Source organism: Aythya marila (genome assembly GCF_965140915.1).
Source record: "Aythya marila genome assembly, chromosome: 4".
Lineage (NCBI taxonomy): Eukaryota > Metazoa > Chordata > Aves > Anseriformes > Anatidae > Aythya > Aythya marila.
The window spans coordinates 19,365,713-19,393,321 of NC_139045.1; the positions used below are offsets into that span (position 1 = coordinate 19,365,713).

At 35.5% G+C, this 27,609-nt stretch overlaps 1 protein-coding gene across 4 annotated transcripts in view; it reads left to right on the forward strand.

The window, feature by feature from the left end:
• The window catches only part of FAT1 (FAT atypical cadherin 1), a 108,511-nt gene that overhangs the window by 67,767 nt on the left and 13,135 nt on the right, over positions 1-27,609 (forward strand). For all 4 annotated transcript variants that reach the window (XM_082758972.1, XM_082758974.1, XM_082758975.1 and 1 more), the window contains exons 8-18: positions 5,416-5,691; positions 5,908-6,118; positions 8,235-12,302; positions 12,935-13,131; positions 14,560-14,713; positions 16,002-16,235; positions 17,567-17,956; positions 19,907-20,121; positions 20,542-20,679; positions 21,012-21,155; positions 23,222-23,419. In XM_082758972.1, coding sequence (XP_082615098.1) covers positions 5,416-5,691; positions 5,908-6,118; positions 8,235-12,302; positions 12,935-13,131; positions 14,560-14,713; positions 16,002-16,235; positions 17,567-17,956; positions 19,907-20,121; positions 20,542-20,679; positions 21,012-21,155; positions 23,222-23,419 — 6,225 coding nt within the window. The remainder of the gene's footprint in view (positions 1-5,415; positions 5,692-5,907; positions 6,119-8,234; positions 12,303-12,934; positions 13,132-14,559; positions 14,714-16,001; positions 16,236-17,566; positions 17,957-19,906; positions 20,122-20,541; positions 20,680-21,011; positions 21,156-23,221; positions 23,420-27,609) is intronic.

Sequence of the window (27,609 nt, forward strand, 5' to 3'; positions counted from 1 at the left end):
CAGAAACTTCCTTGTCATTATCATCCTTTTTCCTCTGCCTGTGGGAAAAGGACAAGTTACACTGTTGCTGTTTGAGTCTCATGATACTGTGGTATACAGATTGAGAAGCATGGATTAGTGCAAACTCTGTTGGTGCATGTACAGACTCCTGATTTCAACAGATTCCCTTATCTCTCCCCATAACTCCTGATTTTCTTATCTCTTCCGTAACTCAGCCCACCCAAATGGACTGATCTGTTAACATAGCCCTCAGCATTGTAGTTTAGAAGATGCATTTCAGGAATGAGGCTTAACTTCAGAGAAATAAAAAATGTTAATGTGAAATCAAAGTTGAAGGTGTTATTTATGGCTACCAGCATGTACAATCCATTACTTGCTGCTGAAATAATCCTGGTTAAATTTTGAATATTGATGTTGTTTTGGATCCTTGTAAGAGCTGATAAACAGTTAATAAGGAGTGACAGACACAAAAACTGAATACTGAGTGCATACATTAGTAACAGCAATAAGCTGTGTGCAGCTTTTAGCTTACAAAGTAAACATTTGAAATACAGTAAACAATTTAACAGGCCTTGATTAACAGCATACTAAGTAATTTTATAATTCAACTTGAAAAAGCTAACGACATTTTCAAGATATTGGGAAGGAGGACGAGACACACGAAACATCGATCTCATTGTGTACAAGTAGTGTATTGAATCTGACTTTAAACTAGAAGGCTTTTGCTGGCCTTGGGCCCTTAACATCTGTAGAGCATTTGACTCTTTCAGGACTTCAGTTAAATAGCTTTTTTGAAAAATACAGCAGCCGTAGGCGTGGAGGCTATTAGAATTTTGTGCACATCTAAATGCCAAATGCATGATGCAAAATAAGGACAAGCAAATTCCAGGCCTACAGTAGTGGTGTTTGACAAATGATATTAGAGATGACTAGGAAGGATTATAATTTGAAAAGCAAATCAGTGTACTAAGGTTTTCAGATTATTATGTTTTGGTCTTAAACAGAAAAGGTTATTCACAAGATACGAGAAGCAATATACGAACTATTGAAAACAAATAAATAAAAGTCCTGTTTTGAGCTATGCTACTTCCAGTCCTTGCTATGACTATCAATTCTTTTCATGAGAAGTAACACTTGAAATGGTGTAAAGCTAATTGCGGCATTTTACCTATTGCTGTACTTTGCAGAATATTTAATGTTGCTTTGTGCAAAATTTATATGGACATTATGCTTTGGGGTTGACTTAGGAATGAAGGATAGAATGTTCTTCATTGATTAAATGTGCATTTTTGCTTGTGATCACCACTCTGCTCCACAGAAGCATAAAGGAAACAGAATGCATTTTTATTATCTCTGGATAATAAAACTTTTTGTTTATGAACATGAATATAAACATGTCAAAGTAACTATAATATTATTATGAATGAAGAGAGGAGATTTAAAACTCAACAAGAATTCAGCAAATGAAAAATTAGTTTAAAACAATCCAAAAGAACATCATTTTTAAACATTACACAATGTGTTTTGCCAGTGACACATATCCACTCTATAACATACTAAAAATCAATGCATTCCTATGCAAATTTCAGTTTCACCTGCTATTTAAGTAATTCATTTCAAGTCCTTCCCCTAAGTAATCCTGGTTTGCTTTGTTCTCTTTCTGTATCATCAGACTGTATTGTTCTCTGAGAGATCTGTGAGGAGAGAAAAATTGTGCAATCCAGTCCTTACATAGCCCTGCAGAGTCAGTCAAGTCTCTTCAGTTCCACACTGCTTCATTTCAGAGATCACATTATGGTCTATTAATGTCAAACTTTTCTATTGTGTGCCTCTTCACAAAGAAACTTCTTTCTTAGGTGATAATACTCATATAATTAATTTGAATCTTTAAATAATTTCATTGAAAATTTGCAGAATTGTCTTTTACTATACATTTTACTTTAGAGTAGCACAAACTCTTCATGTAGTTACTTTGTTCTCAAGCACACAAACCCATCTCATAGTGTGTGGGTCTTTAATAACTGAGAGTGCAATTTTACTTTTGTCTTCTGTTGCCTCATATTTAATGTGAAGGCCTTAACAGTTTACATGACAATTTGGTCTTTTCACGTTTGAGAGGAAATTGCACATCTAGCATCTGTCACTTAGCATCGTCAAGAATATCTGTCTTGAAAGCAGGGTTTCCTTAGTCTATTAGTTCTTAGACCAAGACTTTAGATTGGAGGGAAGTCCTGGAGCTCATCTAGTTAAGCCTAGTGGCTCAAAGCAGAGCAAGCTGTAAAGTTGGATCAAGTTGTTCAAGGACTTGTCCAGCTCTGAGCACCTGAGATGACAGGACTTCCACCTCTTTATAGAATTATTCCTGTTGGAAAAGACCTCTAAGATCATCTAGTCCAACCTTTAGCCTAATACTGACAAGTCCACCACTAAACCATGTTTCTAATTTCTATATCTGCACATTTCTTGAAGACCTCCAGGGATGGTGACTCAACCACTTCCCTTGGCAGCCTGTTCTAATGCCACATAACCCTTGCAGTAAAGAAATTTATCTTAATATCCAAACTAAAGCTTATCTTCTTTGGACATGTTTTTATGTCAGTGTTAGGCAACCCTTCTTGAAAATAAATTTTTATTTTTATCTTATGTCTACTTGTAATTTCCCTTATTGAAGCTTGTCAGTGTTGCTTCTTGTTCTTTCACTGTGCACCTCTGAGAAGTCTGAATTTTAACAGCATTTAACTGTTTTCTTTTCAGTTTGTCAAGATCCGTTTTGCTCAGCAGGGCTCAAAACTATAGTGGATCTACAGTCCCACAAGCAAGTGCTAAGTAGAGGGGAGTAATTCCTTTCCCCCTGCCAGCTGATCCCCTTATTCAAGCAGCCCAGCATGTGGTTAGCCTTCCTTACTGCAAGAGTGCACTTGGATTCACGTTACGCTTGTCCATCAGATAGGCATAAAGTAACAAATCAGTGAGTGAGAAATGAATCCTAAAGTGTGTAGATAAAAGACCTTTCCAGCCGAGTCAAATATGAACTCTGAATTTTAGGTGCATTTAAAATGATTACACTTATAGATCAGATTGTTTTTGCAGTTGTGTTTACCAGTATTCAGAAAAGCTGCGTGCCTGAGCAAGTAATTTGACAAGTAATTTGAATACCTGAGCAAGCCACTTATGACGACTGAGTCATTGTGTTAATTCCTTAGCAATATGTCTGTTAATAATACAATTAGTTGGCATCACAGTCACTACATTTCAGGTATTTCATTTAGTACTTTGCAAAATTTTTTGGGTGCCGTGTTCTAGAAATTCTGTTTTCCTGCACTGGTTTTGTGTAGTTCCAGCAGCACGAATGGCCACGTCTTCCACTCTGCAGATTGATCTAACACAGTTGCTCTGGAGTTGCATTCCCCCTCACCACCAAGTTTTACCATAGTTTCCATGTTTTCTTATCTGGAGAGGAATACACATGAACTTAAATAATGATTTTGATTTAGATTCATCAAAATTTACACTTTATCTTATCACTCACTGTTTTTCTGAGTCTGAACTTAATAATCTGCTAGAAGGTGGGAATTGAATAAAAAGTTGTTGAGGTGTACTGATTTTGAAAGCACATTATCTGTGTACGAATTGTGTTGTATATGGTCTCCTAAGCTTTTATTTATACAATGTGTACTAGTCTAGTTTGATTTATATTGAGGTTGGGGTTTTCTGCTTTTTCATTTGTTAGTCATCTTCATTTGGTTTCATTTTTTATTTTCTTGAGTGTGAGTATTCAATGTGCAGGTATATATTTTACTAAACTACTATGGAAGTGACTGTACTGGACCATTCAGAATTTGATATCAGTTCTTCTTCCAGGATGCATTAAAGTGTATTAATTTATACAGAATTAAAAAAAAAAAAAAAAAAAAAAAGAGAGAGAGAGAGAACTTTTTTTTTTTTGTGTTGCTCTAATAATGATAATCTAAAAAATTGCATACGTAAGGTCATATTCTCTTCATGCTTGCTGTTCATTTTCCAATTGAATTTGTTAATGAATATAACTTTGACCTAAAAGACCTCCTGGATAACCTACCATTAATTTTCTCTCTACTGGAAATCAGTATTTTTTCTTTTTATTTTCTACCTGTAAGTAGTTTCTAATCAATGAGAAAAGAAGCCAAACTCCTTAGTTTCCATAGCAACCTCTTGCGAGGGATTTTATTGATGTGCCAAAGAATTGGTTATTTTCTATTTCTTCTGTTTTCTGAGAATTCTAGTAGGTTGTGGGAGGCAGCATTTTCCTATAAAAAGTGGTGATAGTTTGTATTTGTCACAGGAGGCAAACACTGAAGGATGTGCCATATAATGGATTATGTCTCACTGATCTGGAACGCCTATGAGTAAAATATTTAGGGGGCTGTGCTTGTGGCTGCAGATACCAGTGTGCACACACGTGTACATGCGCATGCCCCTGCTGCCTGGCAGTGGAGCTCAGTATTATTAGCAGTGCATGTTACATTAGGAGCATTGCCATCTATTTGTTGTTCCTCTGCAATTCAGCAGAATCTGTGTGTGGTTCTCATCTTGTCTTGCTGAATTTTTTATTTCATTTAGCAGCTTATTCCAGCCCCACTGCTTTACCAGTATCACATTTTTATTTTGTTTTGTGTAGGGTCATGCTCCCTGTTCTTCTTAGTAAATGGGACTGAAGCAGAATTGTAATTTAGCACAGGCTTCCTTTGTTTTAATTGCTTTTTTATATTTCCTGGTGACCTTGTTTACCCGCAGGTTGTTTTGTGGTTTCAAATAAACTTACAACTTCTTTTTTTTATTCCTTGTGTAGCATTTTATTCTATATCTAACTCTTAAGACTGCACACTTGCCCTCTTCAACTCTCTTATATTACATTTTATGTGCTTGTCTATCCTTTTTTTATTTGAGGGCAATTATTGAAAATAGTCTTTCTGGTAACAATTATTTCAGCTAGCAGAGTGGGTGACATCCCAGTTTTTGGGAAGACCATTGTATTTTATAATACAGAGTTACCCAAAAATTACACACCCACTTCTGTCTTTGTATTCCCAGATTGTCAATTCAATTCATGAGGCTATACTGTGGTGCCTGCAGGGTTTGGTTCAAGACTTTGGTAGTTATATGCAGCTATCTTTTTGCTGTTACTTAGAATAAAATCCTTCAAATCTTCTTAGAAACTCTTTTTGACTTTAAGGAAGGTGAGGCAGATTTGGATTTAGTGAGTCCCTTTTTTCCTCTACCTCTTCCCTATACCTGTCTCTCCTTCTGAAAAGAGAAGAAAAAAATAATAATAATAATAAATGCTTCCATTGGAATTGTATTAGCATTATGATCTAATTTTCATCTTTGCTTCCCAAATATGATTAATGTTTTTCGCTCCCTATTGTATCATTTCAGGTATACATCAAAGTTATAGATACAAATAACCACAGGCCTCAGTTTTCTGCATCAAAATATGAAATTGTTATACCTGAGGACACTGTACCAGAGACAGAAATTTTGCAAGTCAGTGCCACGGACAGAGATGAGAAGAATAAACTCATTTATACTATGCAGGGCAGCACAGATCCCATCAGTCTTAAAAAATTCCGTCTGGACCCTGGAACTGGATCTCTTTATACTTCAGAGAAACTGGATCATGAGACCATGAACCAGCATATTCTCACAGTAATGGTAAATAAGCACAATATTTGTTCTGTATCCTATAAAAGTTTTTTTCATTAATGTCTTTTTAATTTGTCCCCATAATACAAACATTCATTGATTTTGTGTGTTTAATTTGTATGCAGGCTTTGTCTCTGGTACAGATTGAACGTTGAATTATTAGTAATGTTTGATGAACTTCAGAGTTATTAGTGATAATTACTAGTGTTATGCTAATTGTTTCAGGTTCGAGATCAAGATGTTCCTGTAAAGCGCAACTATGCTAGGATCGTCATTAATGTTAGTGACACGAATGACCATGCTCCATGGTTCACCAGCTCTTCTTATGAAGGACGGGTATATGAGTCAGCAGCTATTGGATCAGCAGTGCTCCAGGTTACAGCATTAGATAAGGACAAAGGGAAAAATGCTGAAATTGTGTATTCTATTGAATCAGGTATGTTGACATTCTTACATCTTAGTTCTTGCATCTTTCTAAAATATTATTTGATGATACTTATGATATCCATATAGTTCTGCAGAAATAACCGCTGAATTGTCCCAGTTTAAGTTAAACTTTCTGATACAAGTAGCAGGGAAGGGCTTGCTTTGCAGGGTTCCCTCTAGCCAATTTTAAATCAGGATTGCTATTCTCGTTCAATAAAATATTTAAGAATTCCTTTAATAGCCAGTCAATTTACCATAGAGAGTCCTTCAGATCATAGACCAGAGAAGAATGTTAAGTGCAGCTACTTATTTTTCACTTCATAGTGTCTTCCTGAATATGCCTATAACAATGATGTTCTAATGACAGTGATTTCGAATGGTGTGAATATGGGATGGCACAGATTGAGTTCACTTAGCATGCAGAAGTGAGTTTTGGTTTGGCCCATGAAATCTAGGTACAAGCCTACTATAACTAAGGTCCTGAACCTCCCTATGCCAGAAAAAAAAAGTCATTTACATTTCATTAACTATGTGCTGTACGACCTTCAATCTAGAAAGTGATTTAAAACAAAAGTCCCAGTCACAAGCATAAGAAATTGCATTTTAAACAGAACAGTAGGTAAAATTTGTTCAGTTACGGTTGCATGCAAGGTGTTATACACAAGTGTTTATTCTTGTTTGACATAAGTTATTTTGTAAAGGTATGTAAATTGTATTTTGTAAGCATTATTCGTTTCTTCCTCCAAAATGTTATTTTGTTTCGAAAACACATTTAAACACTATTAAAATGAAGCTGCAATTATAATTGTTTGAACAAGAATAATATATTTGATAAAATTCTAAAAATATGTTTTTTTTTCTGTTATTTGTAAAAAATACTACTTTTTTGCTAGGCAGGACACTAATGTTCATGAAATTTTCCCCTTTGCTAGTTTAGTAGTTCTTGTTTTATCAATGCCAAAACATTGTAAGAAAAATATGTGTATGCATGCTGTCTAAAATTAAGTTAAACCCTGTTCTCTTGATTTCTTCTAGCTTTTTATAGGAGTAAATGTAAGACTTAGGTTAAGTTTATTTTATAGGACCGGGAGGTTAAAGCATTATAATTGATATTCTAAGCTTATGGAAGGAACATTCCTTAAATGTTTGTAATTACTGTTTAGATTTGTAATGGGATATTCTAAGAATGCCACTGTGTTTAGAGCCTCCACGTAAAAAAAAAAAAAAAAAAAAAAAAAAAGACCAACAATCTTTTGCCTACTTGTATGCATAACTCAGAAGTTCTTAAAATTTTTTTCCATGCTGAGAACATGGCTTTAGTAACATAAATTTTAAGGAAGTAAAATGTTAAAACTCACTATATTTAGTACATGAGCTGAATATTGTGTGCCGTGTGTTCTTTATATTTGGAAGTATAAAGAAAACAAATGTTTATCAAGTGGCAGCTGGCAATAATTAGCAGGTAGTATTATTTTTTTCCCTAATACTTCATCACAAGGAATAACTTGCCTATGTATTAATATGAAATTAGAAATGCAACTTTTGATACAGTTCAGAAAGATTAATTTTGAAGCAGTGCTTTAATGCTTAAACAATTAACATGATGACAATTAACACATCATTAAAACATTTCAATTTTTCAGAACAGTCTAGTTATTTTAGATCATGAAATTTAACTTGTGTTCCACTGATGTTAATTTATGAACATAATTTTTTCAACTTCAGTAGATACTTAAGTGGGCTTATGCACAAACTCAGTTACAAAGATAATTTAAAGAAAATAAATAATTTATAATGTTGAAATTTGCAGAGTACTTGCCATCTTTTGAGGGTTTTTTTTTGTTTTTTGTTTTTTTTTTTTTTTTTAAATGAAAAATGAGTCAAATATTTTGCATTTATTTTCAAGTCTTGGATAGCTCTACTAACTTTTTATGGTTCCACAAATAAACTTAGAATTAGTGCGAGCTCTTCATGACAGAAAACTTTGAGAGGCTACAAATGATTGTTAAACAAAATTGTCTTTATTTTCTCTGTCTGTTTTAGTACATGGCCAAATAAACTTTTGTTTTGTTTTTTTTTAATTTGTATATACCTTTATCTTAATTACTTTTCTTTTTTTCTCATAGGCAATATTGGAAATTCCTTCTTTATAGATCCCATCTTGGGTATGATTAAAATTGCAAAGGAATTAGATCGTAGTAACCAGGAAGAATACAACTTGATAGTAAAAGCTACAGACAAAGGAGATCCTCCAATGAGTGAAGTGACCTCTGTGCGCATATTTGTTACAGTTTCTGACAACGCCTCACCAAAATTCACAGCCAAAGAATATTCTACAGAAATTAGTGAAAGTGCCAGCATTGGCAGTTTTGTTGGAATGGTTACAGCATACAGTCAGTCTTCAGTCATTTATGAAATAAAGGATGGTAATATAGGTGATGCCTTTGCTATCAACCCCAACTCAGGCGTCATTGTTTCTCAGAAGATTCTTGATTTTGAAACTTTGCCCATTTACACATTGACTGTGCAGGGAACAAACATGGCTGGCTTGTCCACTAATGCAACTGTTTTGGTCCATCTTCGCGATGAGAATGACAATACACCAATTTTTATGCAGGCTGAATATACAGGACTCATCAGTGAATCAGCTTCAATTAACAGTGTGGTTCTAACTGACAAGAATGTCCCATTAGTAATTCGAGCTACAGATGCTGATAAAGAATCAAATGCTTTGCTTGTTTATCAAATTGTTGAACCATCTGTCCGCAAGTATTTTGCCATTGATTCTAGCACTGGTGCCGTTCGAACAGTAATGAGTCTGGACTACGAGGAGACAAACATTTTCCACTTTTCAGTTCAAGTACATGATATGGGGATACCACGTTTATATGCAGAATATGCAGCTAATGTTACTATTTATGTAATTGACATCAATGATTGTCCTCCTGTGTTTTCAAGAGAGTTGTATGAGACATCCATTTTGGTTCCAACCTATAAAGGCGTGAAAGTCATCAGCGTAAATGCCACAGATGCTGATTCAGGCGTTTTTTCACAATTAATTTATTCCATTATCGACGGCAACATTGGAGAAAAATTTGCAATAAACCCTAAGACTGGAGATATAACAGTACAAAATACAACTCAGTTACGAAGCAGATATGAATTAACAATGAGAGCATCTGATGGCAGATTTGCAAGCACTGCATCTGTAAAAATTAATGTGAAAGAAAGCAAGACAAGCCAGCTGAAATTCACACAGAGTTCTTACTCTGCAACAGTGCAGGAGAATTCCACCGAGGCAAAAACAATAGCTGTGGTTACTGCTATAGGGAATCAAATAAATGAGCCTTTGTTTTACCATATTCTAAATCCAGACAGCAGATTTAAAATAAGCCCAACTTCAGGAGTCCTTTCAACAACAGGAATACCATTTGATCGTGAACAGCAAGAATCTTTTGATGTGGTCATAGAAGTGACAGAGGAACATAAACCATCAGTTGTTGCACATATTGTAGTTAAAGTGACAGTGGAAGATGTAAATGATAACGCTCCGTTTTTTGTTAATCTTCCGTATTATGCTGTTGTTAAAGTAGACGCTGAAGTAGGCCATGTTGTTCGACGTGTCACTGCTGTAGACAAAGATACAGGCAGAAATGGAGAGGTACATTACTATCTTAAAGAACATCATGAACATTTCCAAATTGATCCAACTGGCGAAATCTCACTGAAGAAAAAGTTTGAACCAGACACACTAAATAAGGAGTACCTGATCACAGTAGTGGCAAAAGATGGAGGAGAACCTGCTTTTTCTGCTGAAGTTATAGTCCCAATTACAGTTATGAATAAAGCTATGCCAGTTTTTGAAAAGCCTTTCTACAGCGCAGAGATACCAGAAAACATTCAGCTCCATAGTCCTGTTGTACATGTACAAGCAATCAGCCCAGAAGGACTTAAAGTGTTTTACAGCATCACAGATGGAGATCCTTTCAATCAGTTCACTATCAACTTCAACACTGGAGTTATAAATGTTGTTGCCCCTCTTGACTTCGAATCTCATCCAGCCTACAAGCTGAGTATTCGGGCAACAGACTCCCTAACTGGGGCACATGCTGATGTGTTTGTAGACATAATAGTGGAAGACATCAATGATAATCCTCCTGTGTTTACAGAGCAGTCTTACACTGCAACCCTTTCTGAGGCATCTGTCATTGGAACATCTGTTGTACAAGTGAGCGCTACAGATGCTGATTCTGGAACAAACAGGGGGATTTCCTATTATTTGGTTGAGGATAACAGTGAAAGTCATGACTACTTCCACATAGACAGCAGCACTGGACTCATTCTCACAGCAAGAACTTTGGACTACGAAAAAATTCAGCAACACAAGTTACTAATAAGGGCAATAGATGGTGGCATGCTGCCCTTGAGCAGTGACACTATTGTAACTGTTGATATAACTGATCTCAATGACAATCCCCCTCTTTTTAACCAATTGCTTTATGAAGCTAAAATTAGTGAACTGGCTCCCCGTGGACATTTTGTGACATGTGTGCAAGCCTCAGATGCAGATAGTTCAGATGTTGACAAGCTGGAGTACTCCATTCTGACAGGCAATGACCAAAAGAATTTTGTAATTAACAGTAAAACTGGCATTATCACTGTCTCAAACCTACGCAGACAGATGCTAAAGTCACATTACAATCTTAATGTGTCTGTTTCTGATGGGGTTTTCAGAAGTTCAGCCCAAGTTCATATAACTGTAACCAGTGCCAATATGCACAGCCCTGTTTTCAGCCAGAATGAGTATGAGGTTGAACTAGCTGAAAATGCTCCATTGCATACTTTGGTGACTGAAGTTAAAGCAACAGATGAAGATTCTGGTACTTATGGCCACATCACTTACCACATTGTAAATGACTTTGCCAAAGATAGGTTTTATACAAATGAGAGAGGGCAAATATTTACCTCTGAAAAGCTTGACCGTGAAACACAAGCAGAAAAAGTTATTGCCATTAGTTTAATGGCCAAAGATTCGGGAGGAAAAGTCGCTTTCTGTACAGTCAATGTAATACTTACAGATGACAATGATAATGCTCCTCAATTCCGAGCAACAGAGTATGAAGTAAATATTGGATCTGATGTTCCACGGGGTACTTCTGTCATTAAAATCTGGGCTTCTGATGCTGATGAGGGTACAAATGCAGATATCACATATGCTATTGAAGCAGAGTCTGAAAATGTTAAAGAGAATTTAGAAATTGATTCATTGTCTGGTATCATTACTACAAAAGAAAGCTTAATTGGATTAGAAAATGAGTTTCTAACCTTCTTTGTTAGAGCTGTCGATGGTGGATCCCCCCAGAAAGAGTCAGTTGTTCCTGTCTATGTTAGAATACTACCACCAGAAGTGCCTCTTCCAAAATTTTCAGAACCGTTTTATTCTTACACGGTTTCCGAGGACATTCCAATTGGAACTGAGATAGATGTTATCAAAGCGGAGCATAATCAGACTTTGGTATATAGTCTGATTAAAGGAAACACTCCTGAAAGCAATAGAGATGATTTTTTTGTGATTGACCGACAGACTGGAAAGCTGAAACTTGAGAAGAATCTTGATCATGAAACAACTAAGTGGTACCAATTCTCAGTGCTAGCACAGTATACAAATGAAGATTATAATGTTGTTTCCACTGTAGAGGTAAGCATTCAGGTAAAAGATGCAAATGATAACAAACCAGTTTTGGAGTCTAATCCATATGAAGCATTCATCGTAGAAAACATGCCAGCTGGAACAAGAGTCATCCAAGTTAAAGGCACTGACTCAGATTCAGGACTCAACGGGCAGGTCACTTACAGCTTAGATCCTTCTCAAGAACTGGACATTATAGAGTCTTTTACCATAAACATGGAAACTGGCTGGATTACGACTCTCAAAGAACTTGACCATGAGAAGCGAGACAAATACAAAATAACAGTGGTCGCATCTGATCGGGGTGAAAAAATTCAACTGTCTTCTATGGCTGTGGTTGAAGTTACTGTTACAGATGTGAATGACAATCCTCCACGCTTTACTGCAGAGATATATAAAGGAACAGTCAGTGAGGATGACCCTCCTGGTGGAGTAATTGCCATCTTAAGTACAACCGATGCTGATACAGAAGAAGCCAATAGACAGGTCTCTTACTACATTACAGGTAACTCTTTTTGAGTAATGTCATAATAATCATTTGAGTAGTCCTGGAATGAAGTGCGGTATAACTTAATCCTTCAAATTATTGAAGAACACTGGAAATCATGTAGCTGCAGAGAAAGAATGTGTGTGCCTTAAAATGAAATAAGGACTTTGGGGGGGGGGGGAAGGGAAGAAGAGTTTTAGAAAACAGGTCTTTGACTTTCTCTTTGACATGTGCTTTGCTTAACATGCTTTCCTAATTTTTTGTTTGCTTCCTATATATCGCATTTTATTAAGAAATATAGATTTACACTAAAATCAATGATGCATTTAAACAAGGAATCCAAGAAATATTGTAAAATAAGTATTGCTTTCCAGTGGAGTATTCTAATGTTATTCTTTCTGTGTAAGTGTCTTATGATGTTATCTATAATGCTACATGAATCTCTATATTGATTTTTATAGATCCTATTGGCAGCAGTTAGGTTTGTTGTATGAGCCATCTACTGACTATATCTACCTGAAAAATGAAGCTCTTTCCATATAAAGCCACAGAAAGTGCTTGATTGCATTTGGATTTTTTCTTTCAAAAACTATGTTGACAGAGCAACATTCTCCCTCGTCTTTAATTAAATGCTTCTTTTCGTATTTTAGGAGGTGATCCCTTGGGACAGTTTGCTGTTGAAAATATACAGAATGAATGGAAAGTCTATGTGAAAAAGCCCCTGGACAGGGAAGAAAAGGACAATTATCTTCTAAATATTACAGCAACTGATGGGACATTTGCAACTAGAGCTGTGGTGGAGGTTAAAGTCCTTGATGCCAATGATAATAGTCCTGTTTGTGAAAAGGTAGGCACAGTCTTCTATCTTCCGCGTCCAGCTGCTTCTGTAGGTAAAATGTAAGCACACTTTAGCTGAAACTGCTTCTCAGGAGTTCTCAGGATACAAATAGGTATTCGTTTTATGCTGGTAACAGAGCTTTGGACTACTAAGATACTGGACTAGTACTGCTGTCAAAGAAAGCAATGGACAAGTTTCTGTTAATAAAAAAAAAAAAAAAAGCAAACAACAACAATTCATTGATACAATTTTAACACTTTATGGGTGTTAAAAGAGTACGAGGAGTATTTTAGTTCATTTCTCCTGTGTTAGTGCATGCTTTCCCAAATATGAATTGTTCTAAGCTACTGCCATTATAGTTTATATGCTCTTTTTTCTGAAGGAAGCAAAGCCAAAGAAAGCCACATACCATCACTTAGTTGATGTATTTGTGATAAGAGTAGATGAGTTGAAAAGACTGGAATGTTTTCCTGCAGATGCACTCAGCAACATCAAAAATCTGTAATCCATAAACGTTTTCTTTTTACTAAACTATCTACTTTACCACATTTGATAGTCTGCAAAAACAGATATGAAAGGTAGAGAATGGGAAAATGAGGGGGGGAAAAAAAAAAAAAAAAAAAAAAAAACAAACAAGAAGGGGGAAGTATGGCTACATTATAAGAAACCCCTAGATTTTCATAGCCTTTTTTTTTCTTTTTTTTTTTTAATTAATTTTAGCATGATTGGATTCTTCATAGCTGTCTTGTTGAGCACAGATTTGATGTTACTGGGTAGAAAGACAAAATCTTTTCTTGTCCTAGGAAGGATCAAGTATACAGTGACTGATTCTTTTTAATAGTCAGTGATCACTTGCATACAAATTATTGTAGTTAAATACAAACTGGAAAGTCAGTGTTTTTAGCTTTATTCTTTTGATAATATTGGTGTTATAAGTCTCAGTCCTAATTGAAATCACATCCCTCATTTAAATGAACTGTTAGAGTGCTCAGAGACTTTTAAACTGGAAGCTTGTATTTCATGCACTGTTACATAAAATATCGACGTCAGTTTCTTCTAGATTGAGTCAGACCTAGACAAGTTGATTTACTGAAAGAGGAAAAAATTGCCAAAAATTCAGAACTCCTACCTTGGGAATGTACTTAATTAGCAGTTAATCAGTGACAAGTGGTTAGAGTTCTTAACTATGCATTGACACCCAAGAGTCCCTGTGGTTTCAGTAATAATTAGCTTTATGTGTAATTTAATAAATGTGAGGTAATTAATTGGAAAATCATAAGCCCTTATCATTTTCAGGTATTTCATTCTCCAGTTCACTTCATGTTTTTCCAAACATTGAAACAGAATATTATCTCATCTGTCGTTCTTTCCATCCCCTTTCCAAGCCCTACTTACTCTACGTGTTATGTCCTTCAATGAAATTTTAAAATCTTTCAGGCTTTATACACTGACACTGTTCCAGAGGATGCCCTTCCTGGCAAACTCATAATGCAGGTATCTGCTACAGATGCAGATATTCGTTCCAATGCAGAAATTACTTACACATTGCATGGCACAGGAGCAGAGAAGTTCGGACTCACTCCAGACACAGGTAATAATGCTTTGCACACAAAATTGTAATTATCATGTAATTTTATAAAATGTTATATGATTACATTAAGACATGCATAAAGGTCAGTATTTTAAGCTTTGCATTATGGTTGAGTTTGTTATGTAACTGTTATTTAAATTGTGAGTTTCTAGTACAAATACTAATAATATATTGATTAGAAGTCAGGGAAAAGGCAAGTGTTTAAAACACAAGGAACTAAAGAGTAAATAAGGTAACTTCCCAGAAGCCAGAAACTTCATGCAGAAGGGACTGGAGTAAAAGTACACCATGAATGTTGTGCTTTTTATATTTTGTTAGTAGCGATCATAGTTTGTAAACTGAGAATATCTTAATTCAGATTCTCTCTTTGCCATCATTTGGTTTGGTATGTTAAATAGGCTGAGGTTAGAATGAGCAACACATTTCCTTTCTGTAGTAAATACCAAAATTGCCTCCAATTTCACTGGAATCATTTTAAAAGCAAGATAAACTTTTAAATTCCCTGGCTTTGTTTGGTTTTCATTGCATTCATATCTTCTGGGTTATAAGGTAGGTCAATGCAATGTTCACTTTTTATTTCATAGGGGTAGACTTTGTCACCTGTGTGCTATGCTTGCATGTTGTTACATAAATTCAGAATTGTTGGGGCTAGAATACTTGCAAACAACATTTCAGAATACTTTTTTTAATCAGTCAAAAGAAGACAATGACTATACTTTATGCCTGTCATCATGTTTTCTGTCACTTGGGTAAGAAAGGCTTCTAGAATTTTTTCTGTAGCAGCATGTTATATTTGATGGTGTGAATAGCTCTGTTTATTCATTAAATGTTAGAGGAGAGGGCCAAGTCAATACCTGTGGAAGAAACACAACAAAATAGCCCAGGACTTCACCTTGCATTTTATTAAAACCTGTGTTCTCATATTTTAATTTTCTTTACATAGTAACTTATTAATTCATGATTGTACATACATTATCTCTGGACTATTGGGTATTCTTACTCTAGCTAAATTCTTTTTTCAGAAGAATTTGGGGAAAAAAAAAAAAAAAAAAGCCAAGGGTTTTAGTATTTAATCTCTTCAAGCACAAAAGGCAGGCCAATAACACGCTTTGTCCAAAGTGGAACTTATTAGTGCAGTACAGCTGCTGACTTAGCCACTGATTAAATTATCCTAAAAAAGAAAATTGTTGTTTTGTTTTTCTGAGTACAAAGATTTTAGAAGAGAGCATATTAAAGTTACTTGATTCTTGCAACTTGTATTAACTTATATTTGTTATTCTGTTTATAGGTGAATTGAAAACATTAATGCCACTTGATCGTGAGCAGCAAGCAGTTTATTACCTTCTAGTGAAAGCCACAGATGGAGGAGGAAGATTCTGCCAGGCTAATATTATTCTTACTCTGGAAGATGTGAATGATAATGCCCCAGAGTTTACAGCTGATCCGTACTCCATTACAGTATTTGAAAACACAGAGCCTAAAACCCTTTTGACAAGAGTGCAGGCAACAGATGCAGATGCGGGTATGCATTCTTTGACCAATACTTTTGTCATGGTCTCAAAGTTACAGTAATGTTTATTTAGGCTTACCCTGAAAGGTGTTAAGTCTTTCAGTGGAACTGACAGATTTTCAATACATCTCAAGATCAGACTCCTGAAAGATATATTTAGGTCTACTAAAGCATGTAACACCTGACATCCATATGTGAGTGGCTTGGAAAACATCCCTTTTGTCTCTCTCTGTTAAAAAGAAGAGGGAAGAAGGAGACAGAATTTAGGTTATTTTTTGTGTGCTAAATTGTTACGGTCAGTTACATCCTTTTACTCCTGATGTAAGTGAAAGAAGACCAAATATACTTGTGTAAATATTTATTCATAGATTTTGAATGTGCATTCCTCAGGAATGGCATTAATGATCACACCATAAAGATAACCGGTCAATTAAAATTTTATGTAGGGAGTAGATGATCTTAAGAAGATTTTAAGAAGGCCACTTCCAACTGCACTACTCTATTCTATTCTAAAAGCATATGCTGCCCATTAAGATTTTTGCTATCTCTTTCATCACTGTTTAGTTATAATTATTTAAGTGAACGTGAACTGAAAATGACTTTAGATACATGTAGAATTCGTTCTTAGGCTTTGTTTTTGGAAGGAAGAACAAAACAGCATAAAGTATTTAAAAGTGTATGATTTCCATATATCAGCATAATTAATAGTTGCCTTAGTCTCTTGAAACAACTAACCTGCTTTGTGCTATGATATAGCTAGGTTGCTGAATTGAAAGGCAGCAGACAGATGTTTTCACACTTCACTACTCTTTGAGACTCTGGAGCAAAGTACTTGGTCCAAAACCCTGTAGGCTTTTTGTTTGCTCTACTTTACAGCAGTGTTTGCCAGAAATGACATTCCTGTTAATTTTGGGTTATAGTTCTTAAATAAACTTACTGGAATGATGTCTAGTTATTTGATACAGCCAAACTCTTCCATATCCTCCTGTGTTATTTTTTAAGCCTGCTAAGCAGATGCTGTTGTTCTAAAGTTATAATTAGATTTGTATTACTAATCGTTTCATATTAGCTAGTACTGTGACTGAAGCAGAACCATGCTTCATATTTTTTTGTCTTGCAGAAAATTGGTGCAATGAAGTGTTAGCTTAATTTTTTTTAATTAATTACATCTTTTTGTAAATCATTCTGGCCTTGACAGGAGCCTTTAACTCCTGTTGAAATTTACTTTAGCGTGAATGATAGTATTTAACATGCATATTATATTTCTATAGCTATCAGACCTGTTATTACGTTGGTGTATTTTGACTGCTGATTCAAACTCTGCCAATGTTTTCAAAATGCAGGGATGAACCGTAAAATCCATTATTCACTGGTGAACTCTGCAGAGGGCCAGTTCTCTATTGATGAATTCTCAGGAATCATCCAGTTGGAGAAGCCTTTGGATCGGGAGTTACAAGCTGTGTACACTCTGATTTTGAAAGCTACAGATGAAGGTTTACCTAGAAGACTTTCTTCCACAAGTAGCCTCATAGTTTCCGTTTTGGATATAAATGATAACCCACCTGTATTTGAGCATAGGGAATATAGTGCAAGTGTATCAGAAGACACTTTGGTTGGAACTGAAGTTCTGCAGATCTACGCTGCAAGCAGGGACATTGAAGCCAATGCTGAAATCACATACTCAATAGCCAGTGGGAACGAACATGGAAAATTCAGTATTGACTCAACAACAGGTAACAGATTGCAACTGGTCTTACTGCAATGTTTATCCTGAAAGGATATGTTAGTCTCACCAAGAATAGTGCTTATACTATGTTCTGCAGTAATTCATCCAAATATATAATGCATAATCTATGTGCATCATCCATACCACCATCCTGGCTGTGAAGCCAGCGCTACTGTCTATTTACCTGTTTTGATGGGATGCCTACTAAATGAGTGCAACAGAAGGTAGAATAGTAACTTCATTTATTGCTATTATTATTATTCGAGTTAGATTCATAGACACAGATCCATATAACCTGACTGATCTATATAACACCTGTCTGGCAGTGCTGGGCCTGATTCACCCCAGGAAAGGGAAGGGATTGTCCTGCTCTGCTCTGGGCTGGTGCGGCCTCACCTCAAGCACTGTGTGTAGTTATGGTGTTCCAATGTAAGAAGGACATAAAACTGTTAGAGAGTGTCCAAAGAAGGGCTGTGAAGATGGTGAAGGGTCTAGAGGGCAAGACATATGAGGAGTGGCTGAGGTCCCTAGGTTTGTCCAGCCCAGAGCAGAGCAGGCTGAGGGGAGGCCTCATGGCGGCCTGCAGCTCCTTCAGGAGGGGAGCAGAGGGGCAGGCGCTGAGCTCTGCTCTCTGGGGACAGTGACAGGACCCGAGGGAACGGCATGGAGCTGGGACAGGGGAGGCTCAGGCTGGGGGTTAGGGAAAGGTTCTGCATCCAGAGGGTGGTCAAGCACTAGGACAGGCTGCCCAGGGCAGTGGTCTTGGCACCAAGCCTATCAGAGTTAAAGAAGCATTCAGACAAAGCTCTCAGATGCATGGTCTGATTATTGGGTTGTTTTATGTGGAGCCAGGAACTGGACTCGATGATCCTTGTGGGTCCCTTCCAACTCAGGATATTGTATGATTCTAAGATATAGCTGGCAAAAGTAAAGGTTTCCTAGCTGGAATGTTCCCCATCCAGGGAGAAAGACATGGTTTTGTAATGATAGAAGCATAATAGTCTTTTCACAAAACCCATGTAATCAGAATGAGTGGCCAGACTCAGTAAAAGAAAGGTCAGAAATTAAATTGGCAGGGAAAAATACTCATTGGCCTACAAAGACAGTAATTCTAGAGGAGTTTGATGCAGCATTAAAGAGAGATTGGAATATTCTATTCAAGTGTATATCCAGCATGACAGTGGAGATTTTAGGCTTGCGTGTTAATCAGATTTAGTCTCTGGAAGCACTTAGGTTCTTAGGAAAAATTTACCCTACTAATGACAATACTTTTGGGTAGAAATCATGACTTTTTTTAACAGTTAACAGCAGTTGTTTATACCAATGCAACAGAAATTGTAATTCTTCCTAATGCTTTTTCCAGTGTGCACACTGGTGTTATAGTATAGAAATACTTTGCTAGTTTAACTTCTTCACATATTTGAAAGACGATTCCAGGAAAACACTCTTCCAGCTGTAAATTATTGTGTATATTAGCAACTGAACTATTTTAACTATTTGGTTAAGAGCTCGCACTTTAACTCAGGTATCTCTATCAATCAAAATCATGATCAGGCACTTCTGTTACTGGAGTATCCTTTGTATTCTCAATACCTGAAATTAATGTTGGTCACAAGGAAAGTCAAGCTAAAGGTGTTTTTGTATTTTGGGTTAATTGTAATTGAAAATATTGAAAAGGACATTTTCTAAACTTCTTCATTATTTTATTCTTTTTTAATTATATAATGTGAGCCAGGTAGTTTTAAATTATAAGAATCTTTTGTGGTAATGGCAGGAATTTCTGATTTTTTTTTTTTATGTGTAAAGCCTGATTATCTCACTGTGTAGCTCCAGCTTTACAGGGACAAGTTGAGCCCTGAAAAAGCTGAGTATTCATCAGAACAAAATCAGAAGTTGCAATATATAATACTACAGTAACAGTGGAATTTCTATGGTTTTGTCTTATTTTCTCCAATAGGAGCCATTTTTATAATTGAAAGCTTGGATTATGAAAGTTCTCATGAGTATTACTTGACAGTGGAAGCCACAGATGGAGGCACACCTTCATTAAGTGATGTTGTAACAGTGAATATTAATGTAACGGATATCAATGACAATACTCCAGTGTTCAGCCAAGACACCTACACTGCAGTAATCAGTGAAGATGCTGTGCTTGAACAGTCAGTCATTACAGTATGTATTGTCATTTTTTCCCCTTGAAATATGCTGTCATAACAATCATACTTTCAGTCTTGAAGGAATAAATATTGATTTGAGAATGGGGATAAATGAATAGATAAGTTTGCCACTGAGTAACTGAAAAATATTCTGAAGAATTTTCAGAACCAGCAACATGAAATGCTGTGGGGAAGTATTATATTATTTTGTGTTGTTTTTTTTTTTTTCTCCTCATCAGAACAGGACTTAAAATAATTTTCTGAATTCATTCTGAAAATTAAGTGATAATAATATGTTCAGAATACTATGATGTTTCTCCTGAGAACTACGTAATATGTTAGACCAAACCAGCTATGATCATCTTCAGGCTGAGTTTGTTTGAAAAATTATAGAATATACTTAGATTATTTTAAATGATCCTATAATATTCCTTAGGTTATGGCAGATGATGCTGATGGACCTTCCAACAACTATATTCACTACGCCATTATAGATGGCAATCAGGGAAATCCTTTTACAATTGACCCTACCAGGGGTGAAATAAAAGTCACTAAACTTCTAGACCGAGAAAAGGTAAGTTTTCTATACTTATTGAGCAGTGGGGATTTAATTAGGTATTTGCTTTTGATAACCACCATTTTTTGATATATTTGTAAATTAATATTTCAAACATTCTAAAATTATTACAGCCATAACAGAAGTGAAAGCACCTATTTATGTCAATGCCTTCTGGGGTTGGGAGGTAGGGGACATCTGCAAGGGGAGAGAAAGGATTAAATATATAAAGGCAAGCTTTATTGGAGGATTGCACTAAAATATTTCTTAAAATAAAAGCTGAGTTTGTTATTCTTTCTTTATTCTTCATTGAATATGTGATTTTTATTATTATTATTATTATTTATTAGATTTCAGGATATACTTTGACAGTACAAGCTTCAGATAATGGAAACCCACCTAGACATAACACAACCACTGTTAACATTGATGTTTCTGATGTAAATGACAATCCTCCAGTATTCTCAAAAGGAAACTATAGCGTTATCATCCAGGTAAACACATGCAGTAAAGTTTTAGTAATTAAAAAATAGTATTATTTGAGTGTTAATTTGTGACTTTAAATATTCTGCAAGATAAGGTAAATTTAATACTTCCATTTTGTTTTACTGTGTTTTTAATTAATGTTGTCAGTGAGACTGCCTGCTTGAACAAGTATTAAGGGTTACAAAATCCATGTTATGCAGTCTATGTAGAAACTTATTTTGCAAGTAGAGTGTGTCCTTTTTATGTACTTCACGTGTGTACATGTGTATCTATGATACATTGAATTCATATGTACAATGTCCTTAAAATCATACATAATTTTCTATTTATTTTTGATCTTCAAGTTACTGCTTGGGAAAAGATGCTTTAGGTATGTGTTACTGTGAAGCAGATACTCTGCATTGTGACACATAGCTCAGGAGTTAATTCATATTGTTCTCTTCTGGGATCAGAGGCATTACAAAACAGGAGTAGTATTTTGTATGGCTACATACCAATCTTTTGACTAATTTTGCACCTTAGGATGTTAGTAGTGGGCTAGATTCTCAAATGGCTGTCAAGTATTGGCCTGATTCAGAGAACTCTCTACTAAAGCAAAGATAGCAGAGACAGCTTCTGTACTTTTCTTCCTGAACCCAGTAGAGAATGAATGGAAAGGAACAAAAGAATCACATTAAGAACTCTATACTGGTAATGTAAGTCAGTTCAATTCCTTGGGTCCTTTTGCTGTCACTCGTGTCTGGCCTGGCCTTGTATGACAGATAAATAAGGATCAGGCAGTGCTATCTGGTACACTGTGCCATCCAAATGTACTACTTCTGTTCAAGACCATGTACATGATTTGTAAAGGTACTTTTCCAAAAGAGGACAAGAGGATTCATTTCTACCCAACATTTAGAGTATGCAAGTAAGGTGTCATGATTTTTTTTTTAAAGCGAGAACTGTATTTTTGTGTGTTGTTGAAGGTATTTTGCTTTCCCCAAATACAGTCTTAAGCCAATGTTAGTAATGTTTCCTTTACTCAACTAAAAAAAGAAGACATTTTATTTTTCATTCATATTAGCCCATCCCAGTATAAGGGACATGGAGAAGAAGCTGAAGGAGTTGCCCAAGAATGCTGGTCTGCATTTCCTGTTACATTGGAAATGTACAAATTTGGTCACAGTTGAAAATATGCTTAGCTATTATGAAAACCAAATTAACTTAGTTGTCAAAATGTAAATATTTGTATTTTTAAATTGTGATCCTTGTCTGCTTTGCTTAAAAGGAAGAAAAAAAGAAAAAAGGCCAGGCTGCAGTATCTGATAAAATTAACTTGACAGAATGTCACCTACTTAATCTCTCAAGAACAGAGAGTATGCTTGTTAGGTTTTGCAAGCACGAAAGAGTAGCATTTTGTTATTGTTGTACTTTGGAATAACACTTTTTTGCATTTAAAATATGTATATATAAAAATCTGGTAAATACAGCATAACATAAATATTCTAGGAGAGGTATTATGATTGTTAGATAAGGTTGTATGTGTGTATCAGATGCACGATAAACCTAAGTGTGTGAGGTGTCTGAAACCTGGGGCATTCACATGATGCAAAATTGACATTTTATGGTACAAACTTTTAAACCAGGATTTCATATTTTAACCAGACCATAGCTGTAGTCGGAACAATAATAAGGCACACAGTGGGTTAGACAGAATAGCGTGCTTTTGTAGTCCTCCCAAAAAAAGCATTAGATTATTCTTAACAGGTGTTTTAGCTAAATTTGAAATCTTTGACAACTAAGTAATTAATCTACTATAATTTTAATTCAAACCAAAAGTAGAAATAGATGTACAAGGCTGAGCTACTTTTAACAATCTCAAAGTAAAAAAAATAAAGTTTAAGAGTGTGCTGCCTTTTATTGTTTTTGTCATTATAAACAGAGGGTGGTGTTTTTTCATAATGTTGTCATTCTGATTTCACTGATACTGATTGACTGGATTGACAGTGATTTTTTTTTTCTGTTGTGAAAAATCAATCTCACTGTATATCCTCATTTACAACAAAACCAATGTGGTTGCATTATACATTTATAGGAAAATAAGCCTATTGGATTTAGTGTGCTGCAGCTGGTGGTAACAGACAAAGATTCTTCACACAATGGTCCTCCTTTCCTCTTCACCATCCTGAGTGGAAATGAAGAAAATACTTTCCAGATTAACCAGCAAGGAATACTGACAACAACTGCTGCACTGAACCGAAAAGTGAGGGATCACTATTTACTTCACGTTAAGGTAGGATACACTGTGTCTAGCTGTTTTGTGTTATTAGTATAAATACTCAACTTTTTCCACTCATGCTAAATCCACCACCTTTTCCTGTTACTTGGAGGATAGCCACTTGTCTTTCTCAGAAGATCTTGACATGCTAAGTAGTTATTTGAGGCATGTCCCTTGTGGGAGAATGTTCAGAGAGTCTTGATTTAAATGGAAATCTACACAGGTGTAATAGTAACCTTAATTAAACTCACTGCAAGTGAACCTTGTCTTTCACATGGGATGCATTTTTCAGCCTATGCATTTTGTTTTACTCTGGCATCTATCTAGAGAAGCCAGCAGAAGATGAGTCTCTTGAGCCACCTACTATTTGTTGCAAACTTCCTCTGACAACCATCACTGTGATGCTTGGAGCCGTGAGCTGGACTGCAGTGATAACAATGGAAACAGGGATTTTAAAAGTTTCACGTCATAGCAGTACTGGCATGTTTTTCTGTAGTGCTACATTGTTCTGTCAAGGGCAGTTGAAAACAAATGAGTGGATGGTATCAGATAGCATTCAGCCTTGCTGTCTGATTCTCATAAACAGCACTTTACTTGTAGGTCTCAGAATTTTGCAGTGGCAAAGAATTCAAAAGTGACCCTGAAAGGCAACTATCTGTAAATAGTTGCTGCAGTTGTGCCAAAAGACCAGGCCATGTTCAAAAATCAGAGTTACATTAACACAGAGTATATAGCAAAGTTCTCTAAATACTTTATGTAACCTAACATAAAGTTTAAGCCATTTTTTTAAAAATCAAATCTAGCCCTTTATAATTCAGTAATAAATTAAGAAACTGTGACCAGGGAACTTGAAATTGGTAGGCTAAAAATAGTTGGCCTTAATTCTTACACTTCATTTCCAGATACATGTTTTTAGAAAACTTCTCACCTTTATTTTTACATGGCCTACAGGAATTTCTTTAAATCTCCATGTTATTCTCCTGTGTAATATTGCACATAATTTATGAGCAAATGTGCAGAGTGCTAGACCAGTACTATTTGCTCCAGGGCATAGTGAATTCTGTCCACACTGGGGTAATAATCGTGGTGTATTTGCACATCTCTCTCTTTTCTTTGAGCAAGGAAAAAAAAATCTCACAGGTACTGTGATTTCCTGCTTGAGTCACTGAAATGTGGTATAAGGAGACATCAGTATGAGAATCAGCATAGATAAAGGCTCCATTTCAGTTCTAGATAAGGAATATGAATATTCCTTATATAATATTAAAATATATATATATATATATTTTTCCATATACATGGATGAAAAAGGGGGTAAGGATATAAATCGTCCCCCTGTCAGCTATTTTCTTCTCAGTAATGACCTTATGGGACAGGTTAGCCTTGAAGTGATGGCTCTGTTGGCCTTCCTAGGCTGCATGAGTCCAAAAGAGCAGTAGAGGTGGGCTTTGTTACTCTTTTGTAATGGGCTTTCCAAATTTTTGTCACCTTTTTGCTAAGGGAAGAATGTCAAGTAGTATTTTTCCTGTATGTGCTCTTAGTATCATACAAGATTTGTATGTTTTGTATCTTTTTTCTGAGCAGTAACTGATTTCTATGTATTTTGCTTCTAAAGCATATTCCTATGAATGCATGCAGCTGTAATTATGACTGTTCTGTGGAGCCTTACACTGCCTTTGTCCCTTTTCATGACTTACCTGAACATTTGGTCCTTCCTAACGTGTCTGCCTGTATGAGGAACCTATCTAACACCTTTCTCTAGGTGGATTTATTTTCATTTCCAAGTCATCTAGGCCGTAGGATGCCTGTAAACAGCCTGTCAGTACTCTATCTGTCTTATCTTTAGCATAGCACTTGAAGAGTGTCTTTTTTTTTAAGACTTTTTCTTCTTTGTTTCTAATGAATAAAAGGGATATTTTAATGGTACACAGTAATTAAACAAGCATCTTAAAACAAATATACTAATTTAGAACATAGACTTTTCAAAGATCATACATCCTAAAGCAGACTATACTAATGTCATTTTTTTTAATGCTGTTATCACGCAATCTCAATATTTGTACCTGTCTTATCCTTTGATTTAAACGTTCCCTGTCTGGATTCTGGAAGTATGTCACCGTCTTTCAATTGCCATTTATCATCATTTATTATGATAGCTTTTTAAATTGACACAGTGCTATAATTTGCTATTATCTTTTCTTTAGCGAGTCAGCATACACAAGTATGAAGGCATCCAAGACTAAAACTAGGCATTTCCATATCACAAGCCTTCAGTTTCAATGACACACAAAAAAAAACAAATAAATGACCTTCTGGGAAAAATACTCTTTCCACTTAAAAGAATGACTTTTTTTTTTTTTTTTTAACCCCAAAGGCATCTTCTCAAGTTTACCAGGTTTTTAATTTTTGTTTTGTTCTTGCAGCTCTTAAGTTGATGGCTGTGCATAATCCGTTGATGCTTGGTTTTGTTTTTTTAACTGACCTTCATTGCCCCTGCTTTTCAGTACTCACAGCTTTCACCTTCATTACTTTCTGAGTGGATTGCTGAGGCAGAGGTCTTATTTTACAGGTTTACTCTAACTGAGAAAACCCTTCCCCCCTACAATACTTACACACACAAACCAGTACCACTAAGAATCTTTTACACGATCCTTTTATTTAACTTAAATGTTTTTAAGAAAAATAAGGATTTTTTCCAACAGCCACCTACATGTTCATGCCACTCACATTTGCTTTCCAAAGGAAATAGATTATCCATTAACAAATGTCTCACAGCATTACTGTGTGAAATCTTCAGCTATGAGTCATACAGTCTTTTGTGCCACAGTCTGAAGTCTTTAGTTTAAAACCACAGCAGATTTTTAAATAACTGAACTATTGAAAAATATTTTCTCCTGGGGCTCTTCTTTCCTTCTTGCTGTCCATTTGTTGTAATTTTGCTTGCCTGTTTAAGTATTTTCTTGTTTTCCCTTGGGCATTTGTCCTGTAGCTAAACTGCCTTCCTTGTCTTGTTTCCAGGCAGAAATCTAGGCAAAACAAAACTTTGCCAGCAAAAGCTCTCTTTCTTTCTCTCCTTATTTATGTTTGGGTAACTACAGGTCAAGCTTCTAGCCATGCCTGGCTTTTGGAGTTACTGATAAAAATATGTAGTTCTGTGACACATAAGTTACCTTCTTAAAATTCTACAATTATGTATATATTTGCAGTAATCTTGTGCCAGAGTTTTTCTTTTTGCTTAAATTTAAATGAACAATCAAAAGCAGCTTCTCTGCGTAGATCTGCAATGTGTACCACCTACCTGTAGTCATCATAAAATTACTGTAAAATCTTTTGAACAGTGCAGTATATTTTCCCTCTGTTCTTTCACATCTGATCTACTTCTTCTTTGCCTGTTTCTGTAATCTCACTTTCAGTAACTGGGAAACAGCTCTGGGAAAAAGCTAGAAGCGAAATAAGAAATGAGAAACAGCAAGAGAGAAAGAAAACCCAGGGGAATGCTGTTTTCTCACTCTTCTCATTTTTTTTTTTTTTGTTCTCTCTTCATCCATCAGCAATGTATGTTTTTGTCAGAAAAAGAGTGGAGGGCAGGAGACATGATGTTTAAAAAGGCTTTAAAATTGAATTAGGCTGATTTTTATTGATTACTTTACTTGTCTGAAGCAAATACCATTACAGGCTGCTTTCTTCCTCTCCATGATTGCTAATCATCAAAGAGAGCATAATTAATTATAACTTTCTATATACATTGTTTTAATTTTGCAGTACTGTTTGGTATACTACATTTAGATTGTCTTCAAGACCATCTCCTAATAACTCTGGTGAAGCATGTTGTAAATGCATAGTCCATGAGTCATTTAGAGTTGGTAATTTTTTTCCATGCTTGAAATAAAAAAGCTTCAAGCACCATCTGCTGTCTGAAATCAGCTATAATCCTCTGTATTTGCCATAAGTGCTAGTAGGCTTCCTTGCATTTCCAGGTATTAATAGTACTGTATCCTTTTAGTCTTAGAAATGAAAACATGTTTGTGTGTGTGCACTTTATGAGTTTTCTGAATTTTCAAAATTAACTTTTCATAAATGTGCATTTATGAATTTTTGTAAAGCATTTTCCTTTAGGAACATTTTAATTTTCTTTTGTATAGAAAAATACAACACTACTGCATAGAGCACAGTATCTACAGTAGAATTTGATGAAATAAAGCAAA